Genomic DNA, 27,724 nt, shown 5'->3' with positions numbered 1-27,724 from the left:
TCTACCTGTAAAGGGTTAAGAAGCTCAGTGAACCTGGCTGACACCTGACCAGAGGACCAATGGGGGGACAAGATACTTTCAAATCTTGGTGGAGGGAAGTCTTTGTTTGTGCTTTTTGTTTTGTTCGTTGTTCGCTCTTGGGGCTAAGAGGGACCAGACGTACACGCCAGGTTTTCCAATCTTTCTGAATCAGTCTTTCATGTTTCAAAATTGGTATGTATACCGGCAAGGCAGATTAATCTATGTTGTGTTTTTCTTAACTTGTAAATGTGTCTTTTTGCTGGAAGGTTTTTACCTCTGTTTGCCTGATTAAATCTCAGTCTGCAGGGGGGTGGGGAGTTCCTCTAGTCTATAGAAATCTTGAAGTACCCTGTAAAGCATTTTCCATCCTGATTTTACAGAGATAATTTTTACCTTTCCTTTTTAATTAAAAGCTTTCTTTAGGAACCCTGATTGAATTTTTCCTTGATTTAAAATCCAAGCGGATTGATCAAACTCAACCAGGGATTGGTGGGGGAAAAGGAAGGGAAAGGTTAATTCCTCTTTGTTTTAAGATCCAAGGCAGTTTGATCTGTATAAGCTCTGAAGGCCAACCCAGGGAGGGGAGAGTTCTTGGGCGGGGGCCGGGGAAATAGGGGGATGGTTTATTTCTCCTTGTTTTAAGATCCAAGGGTTTGGGTCTTGGGTTCCCCAGGGAAGGTTTTGGAGGAACAGAAGTGTGCCAGACACAGACTTCTGGCTGGTGGCAGCGTACCAGATTTAAGCTAGTAATTAAGCTTAAAAGTGATCATGCAGGTCCCCACTTCTTGAACCCTGAAGTTCAAAGTGGGGAAAAAACCTTGACATGTGCACTAACAGTATGAAAGGTAGATGGACAGATGGGAAGGTCACATGTAGTTAGAGCCCGCCCTCCAAGTGGAATAATACTTACATGAGTCAGTTGGTACAGTCCTTTAAGAATGTGTGTGTGTACGGTGAGAAGGAATGGAATCTTCAGGAATGGTTACGACAGGGATGTTTCACATAATGAGACAGAAGGACAAACAAAGTTTGACTCTGATTCTGAGCGCTTCAGAGACTCCCTAAGTCTACTAGTAACTGTCAGTGGTGATCTCTGTGTTCAAATCAAGAAGTAAGTTTCCAAAAAGGAGAATTCTGCAATTGTACCTTGACAGGAGCTGTCCAAGTATTGTGCAAGAATGACATGTCGATAACTGAAAAGAGCCTCACCTTTTAAATGCCTCATAAAATTCCTATTGCATAATGACTGTGCTTAAGGAGGGAGACACATCAACTTAAAACTACACTGTCTGAAAGCTTGCTTATCATGCTATAGTGACAAAATAATCCCAAATATCCCTATGTCTGAAGGAGGAGAGAACATTTTTTCCCCTTCCTTTTTTACATTTTGTTTATTTTATGAATCTGGCTATACAAAATACTATCAAGTTCAGTTTCCACTAGATAGATAATGCCCCTCACCCATCCCCTCTATCCCTTTCAAACAGTAGCAGAAGTGAGAAAAAATGGATGAAAATTAGGAAACTCCTAAGTCTCATTAAAGTCACAAATATGCAGGAGGAGTAATAGTGGGCAGATGTAGTACCTGAAACAAAACTAGGTTTATTTTGTCAGCTTTAAACTAACCACTTTCTGTCTCTTCACCATCTTAATGAGGTATCTGTACTTGTGTCTCAATCTATAATAATGCCTTTCAGTATAAGAAATATTTCCTTATCTTGATACAACTCTCAGATGAACAGGATGCAACTTGCATCCCTTCCCTTGGGGACATCTGCACCAAAACAGGGATACAGTGTGGGAAGGGCCAGTTGGTACCTTTACACTTTGCCTAGGGACAGTAGCTTCAAACTCTCTGGTCACATATTAGGGTGACCAGATGTCCCGATTTTAGAGGGACAGTCCTGGGTTTTGGGTCTTTTTCTTATATAGGCTCCTATTACCTCCCACCTGCTGTCACGATTTTTCACACTTGCTGTCTGGTCACCTTATCATATTTACATAAGATTCTAGTAAGTGGATGCTACCTGAATCCATGCATCTTGCAGATGCTCTAACCCTGCATACTTTATGGATTGTGCTGGCCATCTCCAGATCTCCAAGCAGACCTGGGGTTTTAAATGGCTTGTACTGCTGCAAATGGATTTTCCACATCTGGAGGATTTGAGCCTGAGTTCCCAGGGCAGAAGTCAAGGCATGAATCACATCTACTATCTTTAATATAAAAACAGGAATGTGTTGTAGCTTCTTCATACTGGACTTCCCACCGTTGTAGATATGGTATTTTGCTATCAGTTATATTGTCTCATCTCAAATATCTGTTTACACCTATTTTCAAATGTCTGTATAAATAATAGAATTGTCAGACTGGAATGGACCTCGAGAGGTCATCTTGTCCAGTCCCCTGCACTCATGGCAGGACAAGATATTATCTCTAGACCATCCCTGACAAGTGTCTAACCTGCTCTTAAAAATCTCCAGTGATGGAGATTCCACAACCTAGGCAATTTATTCCAATGTTTAACTACCTGACAGTTGGGAAGCTTTTCCTAATGTCCAACGTAAACCTCCCTTGCTGCAGTTTAAACCCATTGCTTCTTGACCTGTCCTCAGAGGGTAAGGAGAACATTTTTTCTCCCTCCTCCTCATAACAACCTTTTATGTACTTGAAAACTCTGTCTTCTCTAGACTAAACAACTCAATTTTTTTTTCAATCTTCTCTCATAGATCATGTTTTCTAGACCTTTAATCATTTTTGTTGCTCTTCTCTGGACTTTCTCCAGTTTGTCCACATCTTTCCTGAAATGTGGTGCCCAGAACTGGAAACAATATTCCAACTGAGCCTAGTCAGCATGGAGTAGAGCGGAAGAATTACTTTTCATGTCTTGCTTACAACACTCCTGCTAATACATCCCAGAACGATGTTTGCTTTTTTTGCAACAGTGTTACACTGTTGACTCATATTTAGCTTGTGATCGACCATGATCCCTAGATTCCTTTCCACAGTACTCCTTCCTAGGCAGTTATTTTCCGTTTTTTATGCATGCAACCAATTGTTTCTTCTTCTTTGCAATTGTGCTTATTGAATTTCATCCTGTTTACTTCAGGCATTTCTCCAGTTTGTCCAGGTCATTTTTGAATTTTATCCTATCCTCCAAAGCATTTGCAACCCCTCCCAGCTTGGTATTGTCCGCAAACTTTGAGTGTACTCTCCGTCATTATCTAAATCATTGATGAAAATATCGAATAGAACCGGACCCAGAACGGATCCCTGCAGGACCCCACCTGTTTGTTAGACCCAGACCTGAACAAAACCCCCAGTCCAAACATCCTGGACTCTGGGAAAGGTGTGAACTGTAGCTTACCCCTGTTTTAAAAAATAGGTTGACCCAAAGCCTCATATCCAATCACCCCCTGAACTTTGGAGTACAATTCAGAAGTTTGCTGTTGAGGCCCCTCAAGTGTGCATAGTAGAAATTTAATTTGTAAAATATACTTTGCACTTGCAGAACATATTCCACTGGAGAATCTAAAGCACCTTACAAGCATTAATTAAGCCTGGTAGCACCATTATATGGTCGGTACAGCATTTAGTAGTATATCCATTTCATAGATGGAGAAACTGAGGGATACAAATTCAGGTCACTTGCCCAAAGTAATATAACATGACAATGGCAGTTGTTGGAGACAGGGTTCCAAGCTTCTTCTAATTAAACACATCCTTATATTTGATGGAAAATAGTTCATCCAGGCTCTAGAACAGTGTATGAGTATTGTAAGATCATGTTTACATTTTGAGCTTGATCTGCATGATACAAACAAGTTGCTGAATAATCATTGCTTTAAAACCTATTTGTTATATTAAGCCTGTATTACTAATCAAGTAAACCACTGGAAAGACTATTTTGAGGTTGCTGTGAGCCTTCTAATAGTAATGAGTGACTCTGTTTTTTTGTTTTTTGTGGTTTTTTTTGAGTGCTAAACAGATAATTCAGGTTTATTGATAAAATGATTTGACTTCCTCCAGGTTCTGTATTGTCACTAAGTAAGTGTTCTGCTTATCATCCAGAATGAATTGAATTCCAGTGGTGAGAGAGCCTCTTTTGCATTGGTTTGGACTGAGCAGAGAAAAACCACCCACCCAGGAGAAACAAAGAAATATAATAATACGCAATGGTCCTAATAAAGTATCCAGTAATATCATTCTTCCACATGCTTCCCAAACCTATATGAAGATGGGAGCCCATCTACTAGAGGCTTTCATATTCAGCCATTATGGAGTAAATTACTAGAAAATAAGCACACAGTGAACAGTTTAGGAAATGAGTCACCTTTCAAACTTATTATTTCAGCCATAAATAAATCCAGGGAAACTTTTTAATTCTTAATAGAACAAAATAGGAGTGCAACGTCCTAGGGCATCATTCTTTTTAAGGAATACCTACCTGGATTGTCACTATTTAAAAGGGGAACTATGTCTGCTTAGTAACAATGTGAATACTCTCTGAGAGCCTGAAGGTAAAGGAGTGCCATTCTGAGACTTGTTGTGCAATCTGAATTATGGCAAACATGCCTGTGAATTACCCGAGGCAATAAGGAAAGGCCAACTCAATTTCTTGTTTAAGCTTGAATGAGAAGAATAATTAAGCTTTTAGCGTATGTTTTCAAATGTGACTTTTAGGATCCTATTCTGCCCTCTTGCTCATCTCTGGATTGTGGACCAAGGGATTGGAGGGGGTGCAAAGAGCCCTAAACCTATGAGAACAGAGAGGAGCCAACAGACCATGCTGACTACTTCCTTCACAAGAAATTCTTCACACCTGTTCTGCACAGGTGTGGCAGTGAAGGGGGGATGCGGAGCCAAGAAGAGGGTGGCAGGGTGAGGAGTAGCCTGTTTTTTTCCCCATGATTATAAATCTTTCTAAAAGGTGACAGTACATTAAATACTGTCACAATTATTTTACAGGGTTCTATTTGCGAAGAGAGAGTACTAGCTTCTGTTGAGATGATTTTTGCTGGGTTAATTTGGCAGCCATAAAATGTTTAAGTAAAATGTGATGTTCGTATTGAGGACTAGAACTGGAGGATCCTGACAAATATTTTTTATATCTAAAGTGGGGTACACAGGGTAATATATGAACATCTCCATTATCACATTGCTATAACCTTTCATCATATTATGCTGTATTAATCCTGTTCAGAGAAACCTTTCATTATTATAAGTCTGTATTTTGATTAACAACATCTTTGTCTTCAATAGGAATTTTGTCCTAGTGAGGGCTGCAAGACTGAGTCTTTGGGGCCAGATTAATCCCTGTACTGGGAGAGAAGGAACGCTGGTTGGAACTCTCAGTATTGTCTGCCGGTGAGGGCCAAGACAAGGCTAGGGCAGCTCTGGGGCTGCTCTAATTTGGACCTCCTACAATAATAACCTGTGTTGTATTTACAACAGGAGGTAGCTGTCAGGGCATGGCCATGCTTCCTCCAGTTCACCTTGCAGGGGCCCTTGGGCCAAAGTGTTTTCAGAGACAGCACAGAGCTGTTAGAACTAGCTCTGCACTGGGCTGGGAACTGCTCTGCATCAGGTGAATTCCCAGAGGCCTGTGTGGCCCCTCTGTGTCAGCATAGCATAGCTGGTGTGAAGTGGATAAAATTACCTCACATATATCCCTGGGCATGTAAGGCCCATGGTCACTAGGGAGAGAATTAAACATTTTCTTGTGAAATGAAGTCAAAGTATTTAATGCTGCTGCTTTTTATAGCCAATGACATTTTCACTTTAACCTTTTGGAATTCAGTAGAAGCAGATGCAATTGTAAGAATGAAAAATGAAAGACATCACTTTAGGTTACACCAGGGTCGGCAGCCTTTCAGAAGTGGTGTGCCAAGTCGTCATTTATTCACTCTAATTTAAGGTTTCACGTTCCAGTCATACATTTTAACGTTTTTAGATGGTCTCTTTCTCTAAGTCTGTAATATATAACTAAACTATTGTTGTATGTAAAGTAAATAAGGTTTTAAAAATATTTAAGAAGCTTCATTTTAAATATAATTAAAATGCAGAGCATCCTGGACCGATGGCCAGGACCTGGCAGTGTGAGTGCCACTGAAAATCAGCTCGCGTGTCACAGGTTGCCTACTCCTGGGTTACATAGAGATTGCCAGAGGGGTCTTTTCCACCTGTTTAAAGAGACTTGGTTTTAAATACCTGATTTTAATTAATTTTTAATCAGGACCTATTTTTGCCTTCTTAAATGTCTCTGGCCTAGTTGTTTTAACTGAGTGGAGAAGAATGCAAATGTTAGTATCTTTTTTTAAATAACGCTCAGCATGTGTCCATGGTGCTTTAAAACAATTGCCGTTTGATACAAACATTAAAAAAGTAAGCTGTAAAATGACTGTATCTACACTAAACTTATCACATTTTAAGGAACTGTAGATGGCCCAATGTTCAGGGCTCAAATGGAATCTTGGGCCTTGAGTGAATTCTAGGGAATTTTGCTTAAATCTGCTGGTGTTTGTTGATGTGAGCTTCTGTGCACATCAGTGGCATAGCTAGCATGGGACATTTGGGTGGGCCCCAACTTCAGGTGGGTGGGCAATGACAGACGGCAGGAGGAGGGAGAGTAGGAAGGATTGGGGGGTCCTGCCTCTGCCCTCCCCTTCTAGTCCAGCCAGCCTTGTGGGGAACGATGGATTTTCTACCCAGAGGCTCCTGGGGGCCCCGCACATGCACCTGTCTCTGGGAGGGGATGCCGCTCTCCAGCATGCCCGGCTTCTGGAACCTGTCCCCATCACACCACCCACGCTGGGCCCGGTTCCCCAAGGCGGCTGGCCTACGTTTTTGATGATCGTTGCTACTGGGAGGGCGAGCTAGCCACCCCTCCTCCTCCTGCTGCGGCATGCATGGATGCTGAGTGCGTGGGCCGCAGCCCACCAGATCCACCCATAGCTAAACCTCTAGTGCATATATTTATTAAATTTTGTTAGTCATTTAATGAATAATTGATATTCAAATCTAATATCCAAATCTAATCTGAATTTTTGGTGCCCAAGGAATGCAAGATTGGATCCATGCTGGGAAAAGAAAACATACACAAAGCAAATGAGCCATGAAGTGCAGAGTAGTGTAATATTGTAAAGCAAAACAAATAATTAAAATGAATTGTAAAACTGTTGTATAGAAACATAACAGCAATCAAACAGGTTATTTTAAAGGAATAAAGTGGTTTTATTTCAGCAAAACATTTGATTTTTTTTTTTTATTAAACTGATCTGTTTGGTTCATCCTGCAGGTTGGTAAAGGGTTATTTGTTAAACACTGCAAAGTTTATTGAGGAAACCAATAAAGAAAGAAAAAGTTCTAGATTTACTCTAAATATGCTGCTGGAGGGTCAAGTCAGTGACTGAATGGGGATAGTCTGAAACCTTTGTGTTTTAAATGTTTCAGAGGGCTATGCCCTCGCCTGCATGTGCTGTTTTTGCCTAGGAAACGGAAACTTTAGGGTGGACAGTCCTTGTGGGCAGAAGTAATGAGGTTTGTTGCCAAAATCTCACCCAAGATCCATGGAGGCCAGGGCCCTCTATGCTGGCTTTCAACTTCCTCCAGGCCTTAGTAGCATGCTTCCTGTGAGAACCATATCTCCAGAGGTTTAAACCATTGGCTTAAGTCCTCCCAGTAATGGAAGTTCTGCAGCCTGGAGAAGGATGGCAAGTACAGTGAGCTGCAGTGGAGGTAACATAACAGTGGAAAGGGCAAATGATGGTGCAGAGTGGTTGGCCCCCTGGCCAATCCCTGTGTGTGTGTGTGTGTAGGGGGGTAACCAGGCCACAGAATTTGGTGCTTTTTCTCAGTGGCCCTTAGTTTTGCCAGCTTTTTCTCTCTTCTGCCCATGCTGAGAGGGCTGATGTGTCCTAAAGTGATTAACTTCCAAAAATCCGATTGGATAGTATGTCTTATGACTTCTCTAAACATTTTTGAAGTCCAGTTGAATATAATTATACGTGGGAGCCAGTTTATTTTGGAAAGAATATTCCATTTCTATACTCCCTCGCTCTGTGAATAGGAAATTATAGTGATGTGCTAGCTATGACTATGGAGTATAACTTGGTGAGGTACTCCAGTTCTAAAGGACTGCTGAAACACCATAACATCTTCTGGGTAAACATGTAGGTTTCAGAAATAAAATAACTTGACCCAAAGGTACAACATTGAAGCTATAAGGTTAGGAGAATAAAATCTCATACCCCTCTACCTCGATATAACGCTGTCCTTGGGAGCCAAAAAATCTTACCGCGTTATAGGTGAAACCACGTTATATTGAACTTGCTTTGATCCACTGGAGTGCACAGCCCTACCTCCCCCACCCCCCCGCGGAGCACTGCTTTGCCATGTTATATCCAAATTCGTGTTATATCGAGTGGCATTATATCAAGGTAGCAATGTATTGATAATCTCTTAAAGATGCTCTTTGGACATATTTATTTATTTTAAAATATTTGTAATAGAATTTTACAGTTATTTACCTGGTGATTTATAGCAATCCTTTACTGATGTGAATACCTGAAATCTATATGTACACTTTGAGTTTTGCTAGGGGAACTTTTTTAACAATTTGCTATAGCAGACTAACCGCTTTAAGGGAACACATCTAATAAGGTTAAACTAAAATGCAACAGAGATTAGGTTTAGAGACCTTCTTGTTGTCTTACATAGCTTTTAGGTTTGGGATCTGGAAACTTATGAGACCCAGACAGTGACAAACTGTATTTTTTTTTCCTTGTCAAACATATTTTAAATGTTGGTTTTACCAGGCACATAAAAATACATAAAAATGCCTGTTTCTTCTAAAGTGCTACTCTAATCTAAAAAGTAAAGATATCCAGGATGAGAGAAGTGATGTTCCTTATCTGTCTCTCAGTGACTCTAGATTAAATTTGCTCAGTTTACAAGTAAAGATGTTACCTACCTAGCCAGCCTTGCAGATTTGCCCTTGGATCTAAAAGCCACGCTGGGTTCATCCAAGCTCGTGTCGCTCATCAGTAATAAAAGTTGTCTATAGGAATATAGTTAATATATCAGTTAATGTGTGAGTCAGAATAGAATCCAGTTTAGTCTCCCTGCTAGCTCTGCAAAGCAACAGCCGTATGAATGCAGTATGAATAACTTCAATGACTAAAATCAGTAGAACTGACTCTAAATGTTTTCAGGGAGTAGGTGTGTTGGGTCTGTTCTCTTTTTACCTGCTTTTCTAACCATAACTGTACTTGAAGATAGATCACAGGTAGACTCTACTAGAAAAGCTAGTTAGAATAGTTCTTATTGAAGTACATTAGAATGGCCATATTGGACTAGACCAATGGTCCATTTATCTCAGTATCCTGCTTCTGATGGTGACCAGTGTCAGATGCTTCAGAGGGAATGAAGAGAACAGGGCAATTTTGAGTGATACATCCCCTGTTGTCCAATCCCAGCTTTTGGCAGTTGGAAGATAGGGATATCCACCACAGGAAGTTGTGTCCCAGATCACCTAGGCTAATAACCATGGATGGACCTATCCTCCATTAAATTCTCTAATTCTTTTTTGATCCCAGTTATATTTTTGGCCTTCTCAACATCCCGTGCCAGTGAGTTCCAAAGGTTGACTGTGCATTGTGTGAAAAAATACTGCCTTGTGTTTGCTTTAAACCTGCTGCCTATTACTGTCATTGGGTGACTCCTGGTTCTTGTGTTGTGTGAAGGGGTAAATAACACTTTCCTGATCACTTTCTCCATACCATTCGTGATTTTATAGACCGCTGTCATATCCCTCCTTAACTGTCTGTTTTCTAAACTGAACAGTCCCAGTCTTTTTAATCTGTCCTCATCTGGAACCCATTTCAACCCCTAATCATTTTTGTTGCCCTTCTCTCTACCCCAGTTCTAATGTATCTTTTTTGAGATGGGGCAACCAGAACTGCACAGAGTACTCAAGGTGTGGGTGAACCATGAATTTATATTGTCTCTTTCCTGATGGTTCCTAACATTATTTCTTTTTTTACTGCTGCTGCACATAGATTCATAGATTCATAGACTCTAGGACTGGAAGGGACCTTGAGAGTCCAGTCTCCTGCCCTCATGGCAGGACCAATTGAGCAGATGTTTTCAAAAAACTACTACATTGGCTCTCAGATCTCTTTCTTGAGTGATAACAGCTAATTTAGACCCCTTCATTTTGTATGTATAATTGGGATTATGTTTTTCAGCATGCATTACTTATCACTTATCAACACTGAAGTTCATCTGCCATTTTGTTGCCCAGTCATCCAGTTTAGTGAGTTCCCTTCGTGACTTTTCGCAGTCTGCTTTGGACTTAACTATCTTGAATAATTTTGTATCATCTGCAAATTTTGCCACTTCACCGTTCACCCTGTTTTCCAGATCATTTATGAATATTTTGAACAGCACGGGCTCCAGTACATATCCTTGGGGGATGCTACTATTTATCTCTCTCTCCATTATGAAATCTGACCATTTATTCCTGTCCTTTGTTTCCTGTTAGAATTTAACCAGCTACTGATCCATGAGAGAATTCTCCCGCTTATCCCATGACTCCTTACTTTGCTTAAGAACCTTTGGTATGGGACCTTGTCAAAGGCTTTCTGAAAGTCCAAGTACACTATAGCCACTGGATCATCTTTGTTCACATGCTTGTTGACACCCTCAAAGAAGTTTAGTAGATTGGTGAGGCATGATTTCCTTTTACAAAAGCCATGTTGACTTTTCCAACATATCGTGGGGATATTGTATATATCGATATTGTAATCGCTAGTATAACCTCTAGAGCCTTTTTAAAAAATTGGCATTACATTGCTATTCTCTGGTCATCTGGCACAGAGGCCAATTTTAAGCAATACGTTACATTTCATATTTGAGTTTCTTCAGAACTCTTGGATGAATACCATCTGGTCCTGATGACTTACTACTGTTTAATTTATCAATTTGTTCCAAAATTTCTATTGACATCTCAGTCTTGGACAGTTCCTCAGATTTGTCACCTTAAAAAAATAAAAAGAACTTCACTTTTCAATTAGTTGTATTACACATTTTTGTAAAACTGATCTAATTTAATGTCATTAATAAAACCAAATTTATTGCCATGCAATGACTGGCGTCATATGGCAAATGTCCCACATTCCTCGCCTCCTTACTATTGATTATGCAGCTTTAGCTAGTCACACTTTGTAAATCACATTTCTCATCTTGCTCCTACTTGTCTACATTTTTTTTTTTTGGATGCATGACTCGCCCGCAAAGAGTCTTCAGTCTTTCAGTTATGGGAGCGGAACTCTTTCTGGCAAAGTTCTTAATGTTCTCCTGTTGAATGAGTACAGGCTGAACCAAACTAGGGCTGGGAATTTTGTCAAAAAGTGAATTAATCTTGCTGTTAATTTAGACAGAAAAAAACAACTTGTGGATAATCACTGAAAAAATGAACCCTTTAAAATGTAGGCTTCCATTATTTTCCCATTGAATCTTTTCAAGAAGGGCTAATATATTTTTAAAGCACTTAGCTGGAAATTTAGTGTGTAAAATCAAACTTTTTTTTTTTTTTTTGCATTTCAGGTATACTAAACCACTAACCTTTGCTGACTGCATTAGTGATGAATTGCCATTAGGATGGGAAGAAGCTTATGACCCTCAAGTTGGAGTTTATTATGTAGACCACAATAACAGTAAGTGATATATGTTCTGCAATACATTATTGTGTATAGCCCACTTATTTACTGATTCATTATGCACACATTATCATAGCATATTAGAAATAAGCTCCAATGGCCAAACAACATGATCACCACAAATAGACCACTCCCTAGACCTTGACTCCATCCAGAAGACCTAAATCTCCAGAAGCTGGATTCTCCCTCTCGCAGGATGCAAATATCTCCTTAGGAGTTGCATTCATAGTGTGAAGGGGAGAATTGGGCCTCTGCAGTTCATCATCCTCTATCTGCTATGAATGGGTTATCACTCCCCAGCTGATGAAAAGGCCAAGGTCCTAAAGGACCTGGGTGCTGAGGATGGCAGTCCACTCTCTGGATGAAATTCACCCCCGTGCAGAAGGTCAGCTCAAAGCACTTAAATGGTGCAAAGACCTTGTGCTGGCCTCCACACGTGGCTGAATTTTACCCATTGTCTCTAAATACTTCTCGGAGTTCTGTAAGTGTATGGGGGCGGTGTTTGCTTAATACAGTTCTTCAGTCTCTCTTCAGAAGCAAAAATTTTAGTAAAGTAGATTTGGAATATAATAAATAGTACACCATCTTGAGATTGTTAATATTTTGTAAGTTTTCATACAGTTTCATTCTCAGCACGAAGAGGCTAAACCACTGGATGCCCTCTTGATAAGGCTGCTCCATGGGCCCAAAGTATTGTGCATTACAAAAAGCTTAGATGGCTTTCAGAGAAATTGAGTGCAAACATGCATATTTATTTCAAAGTACAGTGGCTGGATACATATTACAAAGGCTGCTGATAGGAAATGTCAGTGTAAGTTTGTTTTTGAGCTGTATTAGAATCAGACCCCTATATGGCGTAGCTCTTGCAAAGAAATAAACTTCATTTGCTCCACACTATTGTTATTTAGAGTATGGTAAGAGGGCAAGCCATTTTCCCAGTCACATAATTATCCCTTTTAATGAGAGTGTAAATAAGACCAACCTTAATAGGGTATGGTCATCTTATTGTCTGTATTTGTTTTGAGTAATAAGGTTCATAATGGAAATGGTTACAGGCAGTTATTGACAGCTGTGTGCACTGTTGTTGATATGACACAGATTTCAGTGCACTTAATTTTTATTGGGGGGTGGGGGAGGGGTATCATAGCAGCTCCTAGATACCCAGATCAGGTTTTCTGTTTAAAATATAGTTCTCATTCTGATGCTGGGTACAGCAGTGTGCGTTTGAGATTCAGCTACTGTGCATGATCTAATGATCTTGTTCCCAAAAGATCACAAGTTATATGGGCCCAGGTGGCTGGCATTGGAATGACGACTGAAGTGAATGGCAGGGCTAAGGAGAAGCTCCAACTCTGGTGATAGGTTAGTTCAGGGGGAGACTCGATAGAACTCATCCAAGAAACAGATGTGACTTGACAGATTCTTTTTGGAGAAGACTGTTCCAATCAGTCGTTCAAAAACCCACCACAGTGCAATGTCCAGACCCTTTCATAGTTAAATTTCTACGATTCACATCAAAAGAGAGATTGTTCTAAAAGACAATAGTGAGGGAAAGAACTGCACTGAAGCTAGTAAATGGGGGGTGGGAGAGGACTTCCTGCCCCCCTGAGGACTTCAGCAGAGAACTTGAAAACTGTGCAGCTGTTTTTTTAGACCATGCGTCCCAAATTTTTAGCTGGCCTGCAAATATGGCTGCAAAACTAGTGATTAGTTTTCTGGGCAAAATATATGGATAACTGTAGGTGGGCAACATGCCTGCAATTACCTGATTTGCAGGTGTTGCAGTATTACCCAATTTTCACAGGAAAAATACATGTTCTCATATACACAAATATGCTAATTCAGAAAACTGCTGAAAATTTACCCTGTTTCTTACTTACTGCCTTCCAGGAGAATAAACTTGAGACAAATTGCAAGTAAATACTGTATGATAATATTTTTGTGTATTAAAAATAAAACAAGTATAGGTACTTTTTATTTCTGCCAAAAATAAGTTACCCAACCTAGCCCTGAATAAGATTCAGATATAAAGTGAATACAATTCAATGCAAATACCAGGTGCCCCATTTCACTTCTGAAAGTGACCTGAATATTTTATCTTGTACTTATATTGCCCCCATCATTATAGTATCTGAAGGCCCCACAAACACTGTGTTTACTTTAGCAACACCCCTGTGAGCCAGCGAGTATTAGGATTGCCATCCTATGGCTGAGGATACTGAGATGCAGAGGTCTTAGACCCTTGCCTAAAATCAAATAGGAAGAGTGGCAGAGTAGGGAATTGAGTGGAATGCTCATGAGTCAGTTCTGAATCACAAGATAACGTCTGAAGTTCTGTGTCCATAAGCTAGTTGTTTTGCCAACACATTCTCCAAGATTTTGTACGTTAACATTCATGCTCCCACAAGATAAGGGCTGAATACTCAAGTCCTTACTCAGTTTAATTAGGTATGGATTGCTCCCTCTGCTGCCCATATCCACAAATGGAACATTCCCTCTGTGCTTGGAACTCACTCATCTCATGTGAGTGTGCTTGTTGGGGAGAAAATAACTCAGCAGCACTTCCTGCTCCTTGCCCCACATACCTCCATTCCTAACACTGCTAATTACTGGGTGTACAGGAGAGGGGAACGAGATCCAGCAGGCCAGCAAGATGAGTTCATGGGAGAGAGTAGGGAGTGTTGGTCTTCAGGTGGACATATTCCATTCCTCCTTAGTCCAATCCTACAGAGCCTTACTAGAAAACAGTATATAGCCTGGGACTTGCCTTTCCAAGCATCCTTGTTACCAGGGTGCTAGGGGACCAAAAGCAATCCTGAGGTATGAATGGCCCAGACTCCCGTGGATCCTGTGGATTTGCCAGGTTTGGGAGCTAAATGAGCCCCACAACCTCTTCTGGTGATAGGGAAACTCTGCCTTGATGGATTAACAGAGGCCTCCACAAGAGGAGTCTCTGGCATGATCCCTGTGAGCCTACTTCCAGCGGTTTTGCCCATAGAGAGGGGTTGACCTGCATTTTTGTTTTTACTTAGTCATAAATTCCAGATGAAGCCAGAGGACCAGCTTGACTCAGTGTTATTCTTCCTGAATAAAAATAATTAGATTTGGCCCCCCAGAAATGAAATCACTTTATTCTAGCATATGTAGAGAAAAGTAGGCCTTGCTTTGTGGAATAAACTAACTTGCTGTGACTCATTCAGACTGTCACAGCTAACAGACGCTCAGAGAAATACTTTGGACATTAGAGGCAGAATACTGAAGACAATTCTGTCATTGAACTGCAAGAGAAGTTGCTCTGTTAATCTTCCCAGCAGGATTCTAGAAGGAATACAAATCAGCTTTGTCTAGCTATTTCTTACCACTGAGTCTTAAGAGAAGAACTCATCAGAGCAACTCTTCAGACAGGGAAGACTCCAAAAAAATGTTCCCACTGACCGTCCAATCTTGCTAATTAGTATGGTCTTTAAGACACTATAAAAAAAATTTAAAAATAGCCTGCTAGTTCTTGCTGACTCATTCTCACTGTAAGCATGTATGACTTTTATAAAGTAGCCTATCTAGCAGTAATATCAGTCAGCTATTAAATTAATAAACTGATATAAAAGACAAAAATAATATGGTAGCCATTTTTATTCAGTGCAGAGAAGGCATTCATTGAAGTTTGTTGGAAATATTTGTTCTGCTTTCTCCAAAAATCTGGACTAGACAATACATTTCTGTAGCTGCACTGGGCTCCTGATATTTCAGTCTAATTCACATTGGCATATCCTCATTGAAGTCAGTGCAGCTCTGCTCGTGCAAATCTAATTAAAGGATTGAGATTAAATGACCACTGTTAAAAGCTTTGGTTTCTTATGGATGGCAGACCCCACAGATACTGGGCACCAGATAGTTTAAAGAATATTGCAGGTATGTTGGTGGCATCTTCTTACTCAGAACTAGAACTGGCTTGAAACTTTATCAACAAATTTTGATTGGGGTAGGGGGAGGGGAGAAAAATCACTACCCCCATTTTCCAAATCAGCTCTATTCATAACCATAATAGATCAAACCATGTTCAGCTTTCTGTGGCTGATCAAGAGTCATCTTTGTGTTGCTTTCTTACAGAATCACTTGGAGAAGAGACTAAAGTGTTACCACTCCCCAGGGACTATTTCATATTGCACTGTAGGGGAAGGCATTTTCAGTGTGGTAGCAGGTTTAAAATATTTCAGTCTAATTATAAGCATTATGCCCAAGGACAGAGCTAACTTAAATCTAACGCCAGCAACCAGTCAGATGAAATGAGCTGAGAACACTTCTAACCTACTATCTGAGATAAAGTAAACATAATTAAATTGAATTGCATACTCAGAATATTATATATCCACAGTACATTATTAATGAACTTCCCAAATTAGTACTTCTCAGACTGCAGTGCAACTTTTTTTCAGAGCTTTGTTTGAGATAAGCCAAAATTCTCTTGCCAAACAGTGATGCTAACAGAGTGAGCCTTTATTCCTCAAACTTGAAACCATACTATGATTCACTTACAGGTTCTGAATTGAATGGTAGACACAAGTAAAAACAACAAATTACCTTATAGTATTGGTATTTGTATAATCTCTTCATCTGACAATCTCAAGGCACTTTCTCATAGCAGGTGCTATGAATCGAGCACTGTGCCTGAATTTTATTGATCATGATTACATACTGGGTAATTGGAGCTCAATTAGTGCTGCAACTAGGGGAATGTAGCTTACTGCTTTGATTACTAGTTGTGATGAGTTAAATGTTTTGATGCAAGAGAGAACAGACTGTGGTTTCCCTATACAATTGCATAGTTGATCTTCTGTATTAGTCCCCTGCCAAGTATCACTTACATGGATGAGACAGATTTGCCCTTGCTGTGTGTATTATGTCAGCTGAAGTGTTCTCCTTTCAGCCCATCCTCCAATGACCAGATGCTATTAGGACTTCCTCCCTTTTCCCTTCTGGCTCCCTCACCCCTGCCAGGCTTCTTAGGGCAGCACAGTGATGCAGGAAGTGGGGAAGAATTGGTGGCCAGCACTGCTGCTGTTTGGTCCTGACCATTCACAGGTCGCACCATGGGTAGAGACAAGAGGGTTTTAAAAAATTCAGAGAGAGAGAGAAGACTGAGAAGTAGGGAGTGTGTGAGAGTCCACCACAGCAATAATAGAGCGGACAAGGTAGTGGACTGGAGACCATGGTGAGGGGAAGGGTGAGTATATGTGAACAGAAAACTAGGGGGCAAGGTGGTTTGGGGTTAATGCACAGGATTGCACAGAATTCCTGGGTTTTCAGTCTCCAGCTTTTTCATGGTAACACAGCAAGTTAATAGTAAAGTCACATTGCCTGTGCCTCAGTTTACCAATCTGCAAAAAGGAAATAAGTACACTGTTCTCTTTCTTGGGTAGGTGAAATCACCTTGCAATCCTTGGCAGTATTAACACTACTTATGAGAAAGCTAACTTTTTAATTCAGCCTCACTTCACATGCTCACATCTGCAAAATGTCACTTGTTTAAGAACTACATTGAAAAATTCAGTATAGATATGTTAAAGAGGGCTGGGGAAGAACCAAAACTGTTTTTTAAACAGCACCAAGGGAATTCCTGTCAGCTGTCACATTTAAAAAAAGATTTTTGCCAATTTTTTAGAAGTTCATAATGTGTTTCATGAAACTTTGAACAAACATAATTTTGATGTTTGAAAAATCAGCTGCTTTCTCTCAAATTCACAATTCTGAATTGTGGTGGTATCTCAGTTCCCCAAATGCAAAATGGGGGCATTATGTTTAGAACAAGTAGTCTCTGAAAATATACAATTAGAGGTTGTAGCTATGGGCAGGTAAATTATCCCCAGCTTACTGACTTGGATTCCAAGATTCTAAGGTTAAATATTCCTCAGAGGCATTCTGACTTAATGTATTAAGCATGGAATTAAGAATCAGGAGACTGTGGTTTCTAATCCTGGTTCCAATGCTGACCTGCTACATGATCTTGGGCAAGTCACATGCATGGGAAATTTCATACAGTTTCCTTGGGGTGTTCTGCTGAAGAGTTGGCCTTCTGGCTTTCGACACAAAGCAAAGTGAATTTTCCAGACAAGAAGAGCTGAGTGGTTCACTGAGAATCAGAGTGGTTTTGGATTGCTAAAATTTAGCTGGAAGCTAAATCCACTGGGATTTTCAAATTCTTCTTGCTTGTATGATGCTGTGCATTCCAGATACTGCTCCTCTCCCTGTCCCTACACTAACGTTACCCGGAGCACCAGCAGCTTTCGTGTCCTGCTGGAACAGTGTATGGCCTCACCCACACCTTGGATGACAGGCCTCAGACAGCAGAAACTAGCCACTGGTTTTAGAAGTGATTTTAAAACAGCTTTTCAGAACCACAGCAGCTCACATCTTGCCTACTCTAATAGTAGCAATATTAAACTTTTGTGGGAAAAGGCTGTGTCTAAACTAGACTGCTGCATCTCTTGGGATTTTGTTTTGTATTGTTTTTGTAACCTGTATGTTCAGGCTGTGCCAGTTATCGCATTACTTTCACTTCTTTAAACTGCCATGTCTAAACTGTATGCTGCACGTCTCCAGCTACACACGCACAGCAAGCACTTATTTAGAAATACATTACTGGAGGAATATTCTGTGTTAGAAGGCTTTCCCCCAGCAAAATTGTGTCCCCTTTGTAGTGTAATGCCAACAGCATTGAGGCCTTGGTTAAACTGCTGTAAGTATTTAGAGAGATGTCTAGGGTTTTCATCAAAATGTGTATGCTTCTTTTGATCCTGTATCTTCCAACCATGAAGATAATATTCTGGCTGACTTTAGACCTCTTCAGAGCTTCAGCTCTGGCAGTTTCTACTGAATATTTAAAGAAACTCTTAAAATATGCAGACGAGTGTCCAACAGATGGTTTCAACCAGGCCTTTTTTATTAATAATTCAATTCTTGGTAACTAGACATCCTCATTCAAGCATGATCAGTTCAGGCATCCTAGAGCATTTAAAGTCAGCTGAATAATGGCAGCTCCTATTTTTGCATTTTAAATTGGCACATACAGAGCTGAGAGAAAAAGAGACATTTTTGAAACACCTGCTCCCACCACCAACATGAAATAATAGAATTAAAATATAAGTTATATTAAGAGTGGCAACATATGTGACCCTTATGTGACTTTTCTTCATAGAAACCCCAGAAGGCTCTGAATTCATTGTATTGGAATAATGGAGGCCACAAAGTCCATTAAACTATCCAGGATAGCAACAGTTCCATTATGTAAAAATGGTTTTCCTTATAACAGTTCTTCCTCTTGCTCCTTTGTCTTAAAATGAGTAGAATGATAATGCTGTACATCTTTTAAATGGAGAAAATAGAAGTTTAGTCCTTTCTCAAGGCACTAATGATACAACATAATTAGACCATTTTTATGGTATGGACACCACTGCTACAATGCCATGGTATAGATGTAGACTACAGCCATGGAAGGTTTTTTTCAGTTGTTGTAGGAACTACACTTCCTTGAACAGTGGTAGCTAGGTTGATGGAAGCAGTTGCTGCCTCTACATTGAAGACTAGGTTGGCATAGCTACAGTGCTCAGGGTGTGGATTTTTTACACCCCTGAATACTCGTAGCAAAGTTGACCTAGGTTTGAAGTGTGGACCAGGCTTTAAAGGGATGCACTTGGCTACATTAAATGACTTAATTATCCTATATTTGTAATATTCTTTTAGAATCTGATGAAAATATTGATTCCCCACTACAGACTTAGTCCTTCCCGCGAAACATTTTATTTTGTAGTCTTTGTTGCTGTGATTATAGGGAAGTCACATGGATAGTGTTGTATCTGTAACAATGCTTTACTTAAAATTCTTGGTTAGTGAAGTGGCATTTATAAATTACATATTTAGAACAGATGGTGGCCTCCAATAGAACACATCTGTGAAGAGTCTCAAGCCCTCAATATTTTTTTAGCCTTTCTCTAAAAAAAAATATTAATAAGAATAGAAATTGTTCCACAATAACTTTTTGTATTACTAGAATCTGTTGCTGAAGCTAGCACTTATTATTTTATCATTTTTATACAGTAATTCAACACAACCAATTTCATTTTAGATCAGCAGATTGCTAGACACTTTACAGACAAAAATGATTAGTAAGTTACATTCTAAATACTGACATAAGTGAGGGGAGGTAATGCTAGACACACTTTTTCTCTTGGTGTCTTTATTTTCTCTTGAGTGATATTATCCTGTCCATCTTTTGAGTCAGGACTTTTATCTCTGCTAAGAATCCACACAGATAGAGGACCCTCGTGTGCAATGGCGGCGGGAGCAGGAACATATGCTGAAGGACTATCTGATACTGGCCCAAGAGGCAATCGCTGCTCAGAAAGAGATCTACCAGGTGAAACAGCAGAGACTTGAATTGGCCCAGAAGGAATACAGGCAGCTACATGATGTTTGGGAACACAAACTGGGCTCTCAGATCAGCTGTAAGTATTAAACTGTCTAGGAAGTGGGAAACAGCATCATGATAGAACCAGGAAAACAATTTGTAATAAAACTGTCTGGTTTTATAACTTGTTTTAGAGTAAAGTTAACTCTTTGCAGTTGGCTCGTGATAGGACAGACCTGTTACATCAAGGGCAGTGTCTTGCCTATTCTCTCTGGCTTATCTGTCTTCAAAACATTTCCTATTTTTAGCATTTATTTTATAAAAGTATTGCAGTCCCTTTATATGAAATCTCACTACATCACGGTCTACTAAATCACTGCGGAAGAGGAGAGACACCAGTGCCTCAGGTGTGCAAATGATCAGTATGGGGATTAGCAAAATGTAATTAATGCTGGATCCCCAGCTGTGCCTGCCAGTGTGTGGTGGGAGGGTAAAGGGACGTGGTCAGATGTGCCTATCTGCCACCTCTGTGCTTCTCTGGAACCTGGGGCTGTCAAGGAATAGTTTGGTGCTCACATTCAGAGCAGTTCCCTAGGTGCTGTGTAATTCTACTTGACAAGCAAATCCATCCACATGGACTCCTTACGATGGGGCTGGATGAGCAGTATTGTAGAGCTAGCTGTTTCTGGTCCACATCAACCAAAGATTCTACATGTGATGTTTCAAGTTAGGAAAAATCAAGGACTGCTTCTGAAATTCTGGCCTTGAAACAATTGTCAATAGCTAGTAATGATTCAAATGTTCATCTTATTTCACAGATATGTCAACTGTATGATGACTGGAGTGTTATCTCCTGCTTTGTAGCTGAGCAGTCAATTTTATGAAAATTCCCTGTCTTCACTTTCTGTGTAACTGGTCTTCCAGCCACTTCTTCCTGTCCACTCACACTGCTTATTTTCTCTTCTCCTTTCATCCCACTTCCGACTGTTCTCTGGGTCCATCTGTGTGAGTGCTGGGCCTGACTGCACCTCTTCCAGCAGCCACTGGGAGCTGCGAGTGGCCATGCAAATGTAAACAAACTGTCTGATGGCCCACCAGAGGATTACCCTGACAGAACCGCATGCTCTAGATGTTCTCATTATCCATATAAATGACCAAACTTTTTAAAATCCTGCTGAGCAATTTTCCTCAATTATATCTTGTGTCAGTGTGTTCTACATGCTAATTCAGGATTACATTAAAAGATGTTTAAGCAATTTAAATTTTGCTACCTTTCAGTTTCATTGAAATGTTCATCTCCACTAGGAGGATAAATAGAAGCGCCCAATCTAACTTTGCAATGCCACTATCCCAGGTTGTATGCCATTATGTCCCCTACGTCATTTCTAAAGTAAACAGCCCCAGACATTTTAGTCTCTTCCTGAAGCTTTTCCATGTCTCTGAATCCCATTCACTTCTGTTGTATATTACTCATGACTCTGTGAACTATAAACTGTATGCTCACACTGAAGGGTTCTGTTAGCATCCTGACAATGTCTCTGAAAACAAAACTACAGTTTCTTACTACAGGGCATAAATGGATCATTGCACAGACCAAAAAACAGTTTCCTTGTCCCTAGCCACCCCCTAAAATAGCTCCTAGTTGTGAAGTGCTGTGTCTTCTGAAGCATAAGGGTTTTGTCCACTGATGAAGACAGAATGCTGCACTTGACGGAACATTGGTCTAATCCACTGAGGCACATCCTATGGTCTGCCACATCCTCAGGCCTTTCAGAAGGCTGTAGTGCATTCTTTAGTTTTCAAATACACAATATGTTGTGTATTTGATGGATTATTTTACAAGAAAACCCTATTTTAAAATTGAAATCCTACATACTATCTCTCCCCCCCCGCTCCTCCCAACTGCCTGCGGAGTGTGGTGTGAGTGTTTTATTTTTGTTAATGAATTTGGTATTGCAGGAGACCAAGCAACTGGGCATGGACCTAGTGTTTGGGCACTGTGCCAAGTAGAAGGGAGGGATTTTGATTGCTAGGAACTGGTGCCAGATCAGGACTTACAGATGGAGCATGATCAGCATCTCCAACTTTCCCTGACATGCATTCCCATTGTGATTATTTGACCGTGCTGCTGGGTGCTGTCAACTGGAAGAAAAGGTGCAGAACTAGCATAGTGAGGAGAAGAGGATCTTGAGGTGGGAGAGAGCTGGAGGAGTCTTGTTTCACTCAGAGTGTGGAGAGAGAGTTGGAGCATGAAGTGAAGCAGAGAAGATGAAAACAAATAAATTGATCTCTCTCAGGAGAGAGCATTAGGGCTCAGAGAATAAATATTGAATCTTCAGGTTGTGTGTACAGTATTGGAGTCCTCCTTTCAGATTTGTGTGATGTGTTGTAAAGCTCACGCTACCGTAAAATAGAATTCTTAATTCAACATATTCTCTTCATTCCAGTGCACTCTGGCTCATCATCTAGTTCCAAATATGACCCGGAGATTCTTAAAGCTGAAATTGCTACTACAAAATCCAGGGTAAGAAGTACAAATGGACCTTTGCTTTCTGCTTATGATCTTAAGGAGCTTTAAAACCTCATGATAAATATTAAAGGAGATACCAAGGCAGCTGAGTGAACTAATGTTGCTGCCCTGAATCTAGAATATAAATTATCAGAAGGTTTTTGAAGTCAGTGTCCCAAAGTTCAACTATGACAAATTTTGATTGAAGGCTTTGAGCTTGCCTGAAAGCTGATAGAGCATATTTTGCAATATATATTATCAGATATTTAACTAGGTGGTGACTTTGTACTGCAATTTAAAATACTTAGGAATGGTCTCCAGACATGAATAGCTATTTTGTGTTCAGTTCAGTGCAGACTGTTAGAGTGGAGACTTTACTTCTGGTCATTTTAGTTCCCAATCTAAAGCAAGTGAGACAGGCGTCTATGGAGGAGCACAATAGAGAAAACTACAGGATCCATGTATTTACAATTTGCATTATCTTCCCACTGTGTTAGTTGTATGATGAAATCTCTTAACTGGGACAGCCCAGTAGGTGGCTTATATTATTGCAATTAAGCAGCTGTCTTATTATTTAACCATTTTTTAAAAGTCAGTAAAGATGTTAAACATCGAATAAAAATGACATTTGTTGCATTCAATATTTGTCTTCTTTGAATCTTTATATGTCAACTTGTATATTTAAGCATTAAGAATTTCACATCTCTTGCACCTAACTTGATCCAACGTAACTTCTAGGAATTGGATGAATATATCTCCACTAAAGGGTGATTTTATAATACTGTCCAGATGAAGTACTAGTTATGGCTATTCACAGTTGTTGTGCTAAATTGATATTCTAGGAGATTCAGCCTGAAGTGCCCATCCTGATTAACCACTGTGTGGATAATACCGTGCCTTTAATCTTAATGGATGTATTAGTCTGAAAATGTAACACTTTGCTCTTCCAATTACTACAGGTTAATAAATTGAAGAGAGAGGTGGCTCATATGAGGCAAGAACTGCAATACAAAGAGCATGGCTTCCACACACTAAAGAAGTAAGTTTAATGCACAATCTTATCTTCTGGTAAAAAGTTCTTTCCCTTCCCACCCCCTCTCCCCAGTTCTTTAGCTGCTTGAATACTGCAAGCCTTTTCTCTGCCTGTGTATGCTCCTAGGGTGCTAACATCTGGGCACACAAGTGACAGACTCGAAAAGCAGTACACACAGCACATACTAGAATCTGTCACTTGCGCATATAAGTGCTAGTGTAGCAAATGTGAGCAAGTACAAACTGACTTAACGCCAAAAAGCACTTCCAACAATGTCATGAGGCCACATTATGTCATCATTTAAAGTGCAGTACTGGCCATTGTAACTAGTACTGCTTAACAATGATGTCATGGTAGGGCCTAGAGTCTTGATTCAAGGATCATTGTTTTTAGGGGCATTGAAAAAAAGCTATAAAAAGACAAGGGCCCTGACGGTTACCAGTGTAGGAATAACAGTTGGCATTTCTTAAGTAATGAGGCATATAGTGTAGGTGGTTAATTTTCACCACTTATAAATTCATAGATGTGCCAGCTCCTCTCAGTAGAATTCCCTTGGAAGGAGGGAAAGATGAGCTGTCAAGTTGTTCAGCCTACTTTGTTGAAGAGAATACACCACTTCAACATGACGTCTGTACCCTGTTTAATATGCGGAACATATCGAAACTGGTTTCCATACAAATTTGTAGGAAGTCTTTCCTCTGTAATTTACAAACCAGTTGCTTAGCCATTACTATATTGGTTTCAGATATATGTCATGTCTCTGAGGAGTATTAATTTATATTACCATGCATCCTAGAACCTCTACTGATGGACCAGGACCCTGTTGTTCTAGGTGCTGCACAAACACAGAACAAAATGACTTTTTCACAGCTTTTGTCAGAGACTTTTTAAATCTAAACCCACCAATCTTTCTCCTACTGTGATGAATTCAGGGAGAATTGGAGGGAGGAATAGCTCAGTGGTTTGAGCATTGGCCTGTTAAACCTGGGGTTGTGAGTTCAATCTTTTAAGCGGCCATTTAGGGATCTGTGGCAAAAATCTGTCTGGGGATTGGTCCTGCTTTGAGCAGGGGGTTGGACTAGATGACCTTCTGAGGTCCCTTCCAACCCTGATAGTCTGTGAAAATAAAATTATCCTGATTACTGAAGGAAGATCTCCAGTGTGGAAGCAGGGGAAATGTGCAAAGATTCACTTTGCCTGTCATTAACCGAGAGGATTTGGTTAATGACACTTTGAAGGAAGGAATATATTAACTTCATGGAGTTTGATGTCTATTTTCTGGTAGTGTATTGGAAGACTCCTAAATTTGTCAGAGTTCATGGTTTTCAAGAGAGGGCAGTATCAAGAGAAAAATCTGTGCTAGGGCACCACTAATGAGGAAGAAGAAAAGGAATTCCTGTTGCATAGATTTGTCTGCCTTTTGCAGATGTCAAAGACCTCTGGGCATAACTCTCAGATCTCAGTCTTGGTTTACTCTTGTATATACCTTTTACTCTTCACCTACTAGTGTAAGTGGTATATTCTAACAATGTGTTTGGATGATGACATTTGTGTATGCAAATCCCATTTTCCATGCTTGCACCCGGGTGCTAGCGTGCCAAAAGTGCCAGGACTGGCAGAAACCATGCTGAAGCCCTACCAAAATGCAGGCCCTGTATCATCAGGAAACCTTAAATGGATTATTAGCTTTCGATGGGTTGTGGAATCTGTAATTGTCACTTTGGGCAGAGAGGTGGAGTTGTACTAGTTGTGACCTGAAGATCTCTGTGTACAATATTTGTGTCTATTAATGCCTAAGTGGTACTTACATCTTAACGTGTTTTAAAATGTTGGAGTACGTCAATCAATCCTGTACAAATATATTAAGCATAACTCACTGTGTGGTAGATCTGTGCAAATATCCCCACAACCTCCCTGCAGGCTGCACATCTCTACCTGCTGCTGTTTGAAGTAGTAACAACAGCCATACTTCTAGGCCAGGGATTGGCAACCTTTGGCATGCTGCCTGTCAGGAAGATCCATTGGCATTGTCAGGGAAATCCAGGGCTGGGATGGTCTGTTTACCTGCAGCGTCCGCAAGTTTGGCCGATCGCAGCTCCCACTGGCCGCAGTTCACTGTTCCAGGCCAACAGGGGCTGCGAGAAGTGGTGGCCAGCACATCCCTTGGCCCACACCGCTTCCGGCAGCCCCCATTGGCCTGGAACGGCAAACCGCTGGTGCATTTCCTTGATGGGCCGTGTGCCAAAGATTGCCGATCCCTGTTCTAGGCAAATACTTCCTCTTACTCTCCCCCTATCTATGGTGGTCCTGCTTAATCCTCGGAAGTACAAAGCTCTTATACTAGAATCGAGAAGAGACTACTGTGAGGGGGGTTTGTATGTTTTAATTTTGTACTCACACTGAGGTGACACTAGCCTCATTTTGCTGCTAAAATGTGTCTGATACTCTAACTTTGGAGCACTGAGCTGACACTTTAGATTGCAATTTTCAGATTTATTTGTCATTCAGGAATACCATATTCCTTGGGTTATACAAGTTTACTTACATGTTTTTGTAATGTACATTGTATAATACGTTGTTTTATTTTCTACTAACATAAGTGATATAGAAAACAACAGAAGCTCCTTCATCCTGAAGATATCGAAGTAGCAAGTACCTGGAGACTAATTAAGGGCATATTCTATAAAACTCATGCCAAAAGTGTCTCCCTTGTACATTCTGAATACAAATTTAGACAGATCCTGCCATTGTCCATGTGGAGAAATCCTTGTAATGTTCTACAATTTTGAGACATCTGAAAACACCAGATCTGAAGATTCATATTAACTTTTCAGCTGAGCCAGGTGCTTTCTGGAACATGACTTGTGGACTCTCTAATTCTGAAAATGCTTATTACATTGTGAATAGGACAATTGAGTATGGTGAGCATTCCAAACAGTGTTTGCAGTGTCAAGCTGTAAGTTATCACAGAGATAGGAGAGACATGTTCAATAAGTTAGTTCTTTTGACATTTCCGAACACATGAAGGAAGACAAGTAAAAGCATCTATAGTCCAGATTCTGCCCTTGTTATATGGGCATCAGTTTGGAGTAATTCCATTGGAATTTGACTCCCAACATATAATGTTGACAATAGTAGGAATTTTATTTCACTGCACTTGTTTCTCATTGTGGGCATGTCAAAAACCAAAGGGATGGCATTAAAGTAGCCCCTCTTAGCTTCAAAATAATGGCATTCTCAAGGCTAATATAACTGCATATCATGAAGTAACTTATTCAAAAGGGGGAAAGAACCATGATCATTCACTAACTCTGTCCTCTCCGTCTTATTGGTAAGGACAGCCCATGATTAAGAATGTTTACATGCTTGGAAGTGGACACAGAAAGTTGCATGTGTTTTAGCATTTGAAACACGTTCGCCTAAAATTTCTTTAATAAACTTGAACTACAGCATCACATGCCTAAATTATTTTGGGCATATCTTGAGTGTTTTAAGTCTCTTTCCTCTTTTTATTTTGTAACTTTTCATGCAGAATTGATATGAAAATGTCTGATACTCAAGGTGGATACAAACTTGATGAAGCACAAGCCATATTAAGTGAAATGAAAGCAATCAAGAAAGCAATCACTTCAGGAGAGAAGGAAAAACAAGATCTCATTCAGGTACTGAAATAATTTTAAATAATGAGCTATTGATGGAAAGGACAAGGCATTGCCTTGAAACACTCTTGCAAAGTTGATCTTATATAACTAGAAATGTTCACAATATCTAGGGCAGACTAAATCTTTTATTTCAAAGAATATAATTATTAGTTTAGAAGTTAATATAAAATGACTCAACATCACGTTTGGAGTGGAACAGTCATCCTTTTGTTTTTATTTATTGATCACAAACTCAAAGATGGTATGATGTGACATTGGCTTAAATTAAATCACTTTATCATCCCCAGATGTCTAAAATGAGAGCAAGAACATCAAAGAAAAGCTTGCTGTAAGATGCATGTTCCTACTAAGGAACTTTTTATCAAAGAAGGGTCACTGTG

At 40.1% G+C, this 27,724-nt stretch overlaps 1 protein-coding gene across 1 annotated transcript in view; it reads left to right on the top strand.

Moving 5' to 3' along the window:
* WWC1 (WW and C2 domain containing 1) overlaps positions 1–27,724 on the top strand; it is a 165,613-nt gene that overhangs the window by 69,245 nt on the left and 68,644 nt on the right. The window contains exons 2-6 of the mRNA XM_032776684.2: positions 11,627–11,736; positions 20,034–20,237; positions 22,588–22,664; positions 23,609–23,688; positions 27,215–27,344. Coding sequence (XP_032632575.1) covers positions 11,627–11,736; positions 20,034–20,237; positions 22,588–22,664; positions 23,609–23,688; positions 27,215–27,344 — 601 coding nt within the window. The remainder of the gene's footprint in view (positions 1–11,626; positions 11,737–20,033; positions 20,238–22,587; positions 22,665–23,608; positions 23,689–27,214; positions 27,345–27,724) is intronic.

This window comes from Chelonoidis abingdonii, chromosome 7 (genome assembly GCF_003597395.2).
Source record: "Chelonoidis abingdonii isolate Lonesome George chromosome 7, CheloAbing_2.0, whole genome shotgun sequence".
NCBI classification, from domain to species: Eukaryota; Metazoa; Chordata; order Testudines; family Testudinidae; genus Chelonoidis; species Chelonoidis abingdonii.
This window is presented reverse-complemented; position numbering and strand designations above follow the sequence as displayed.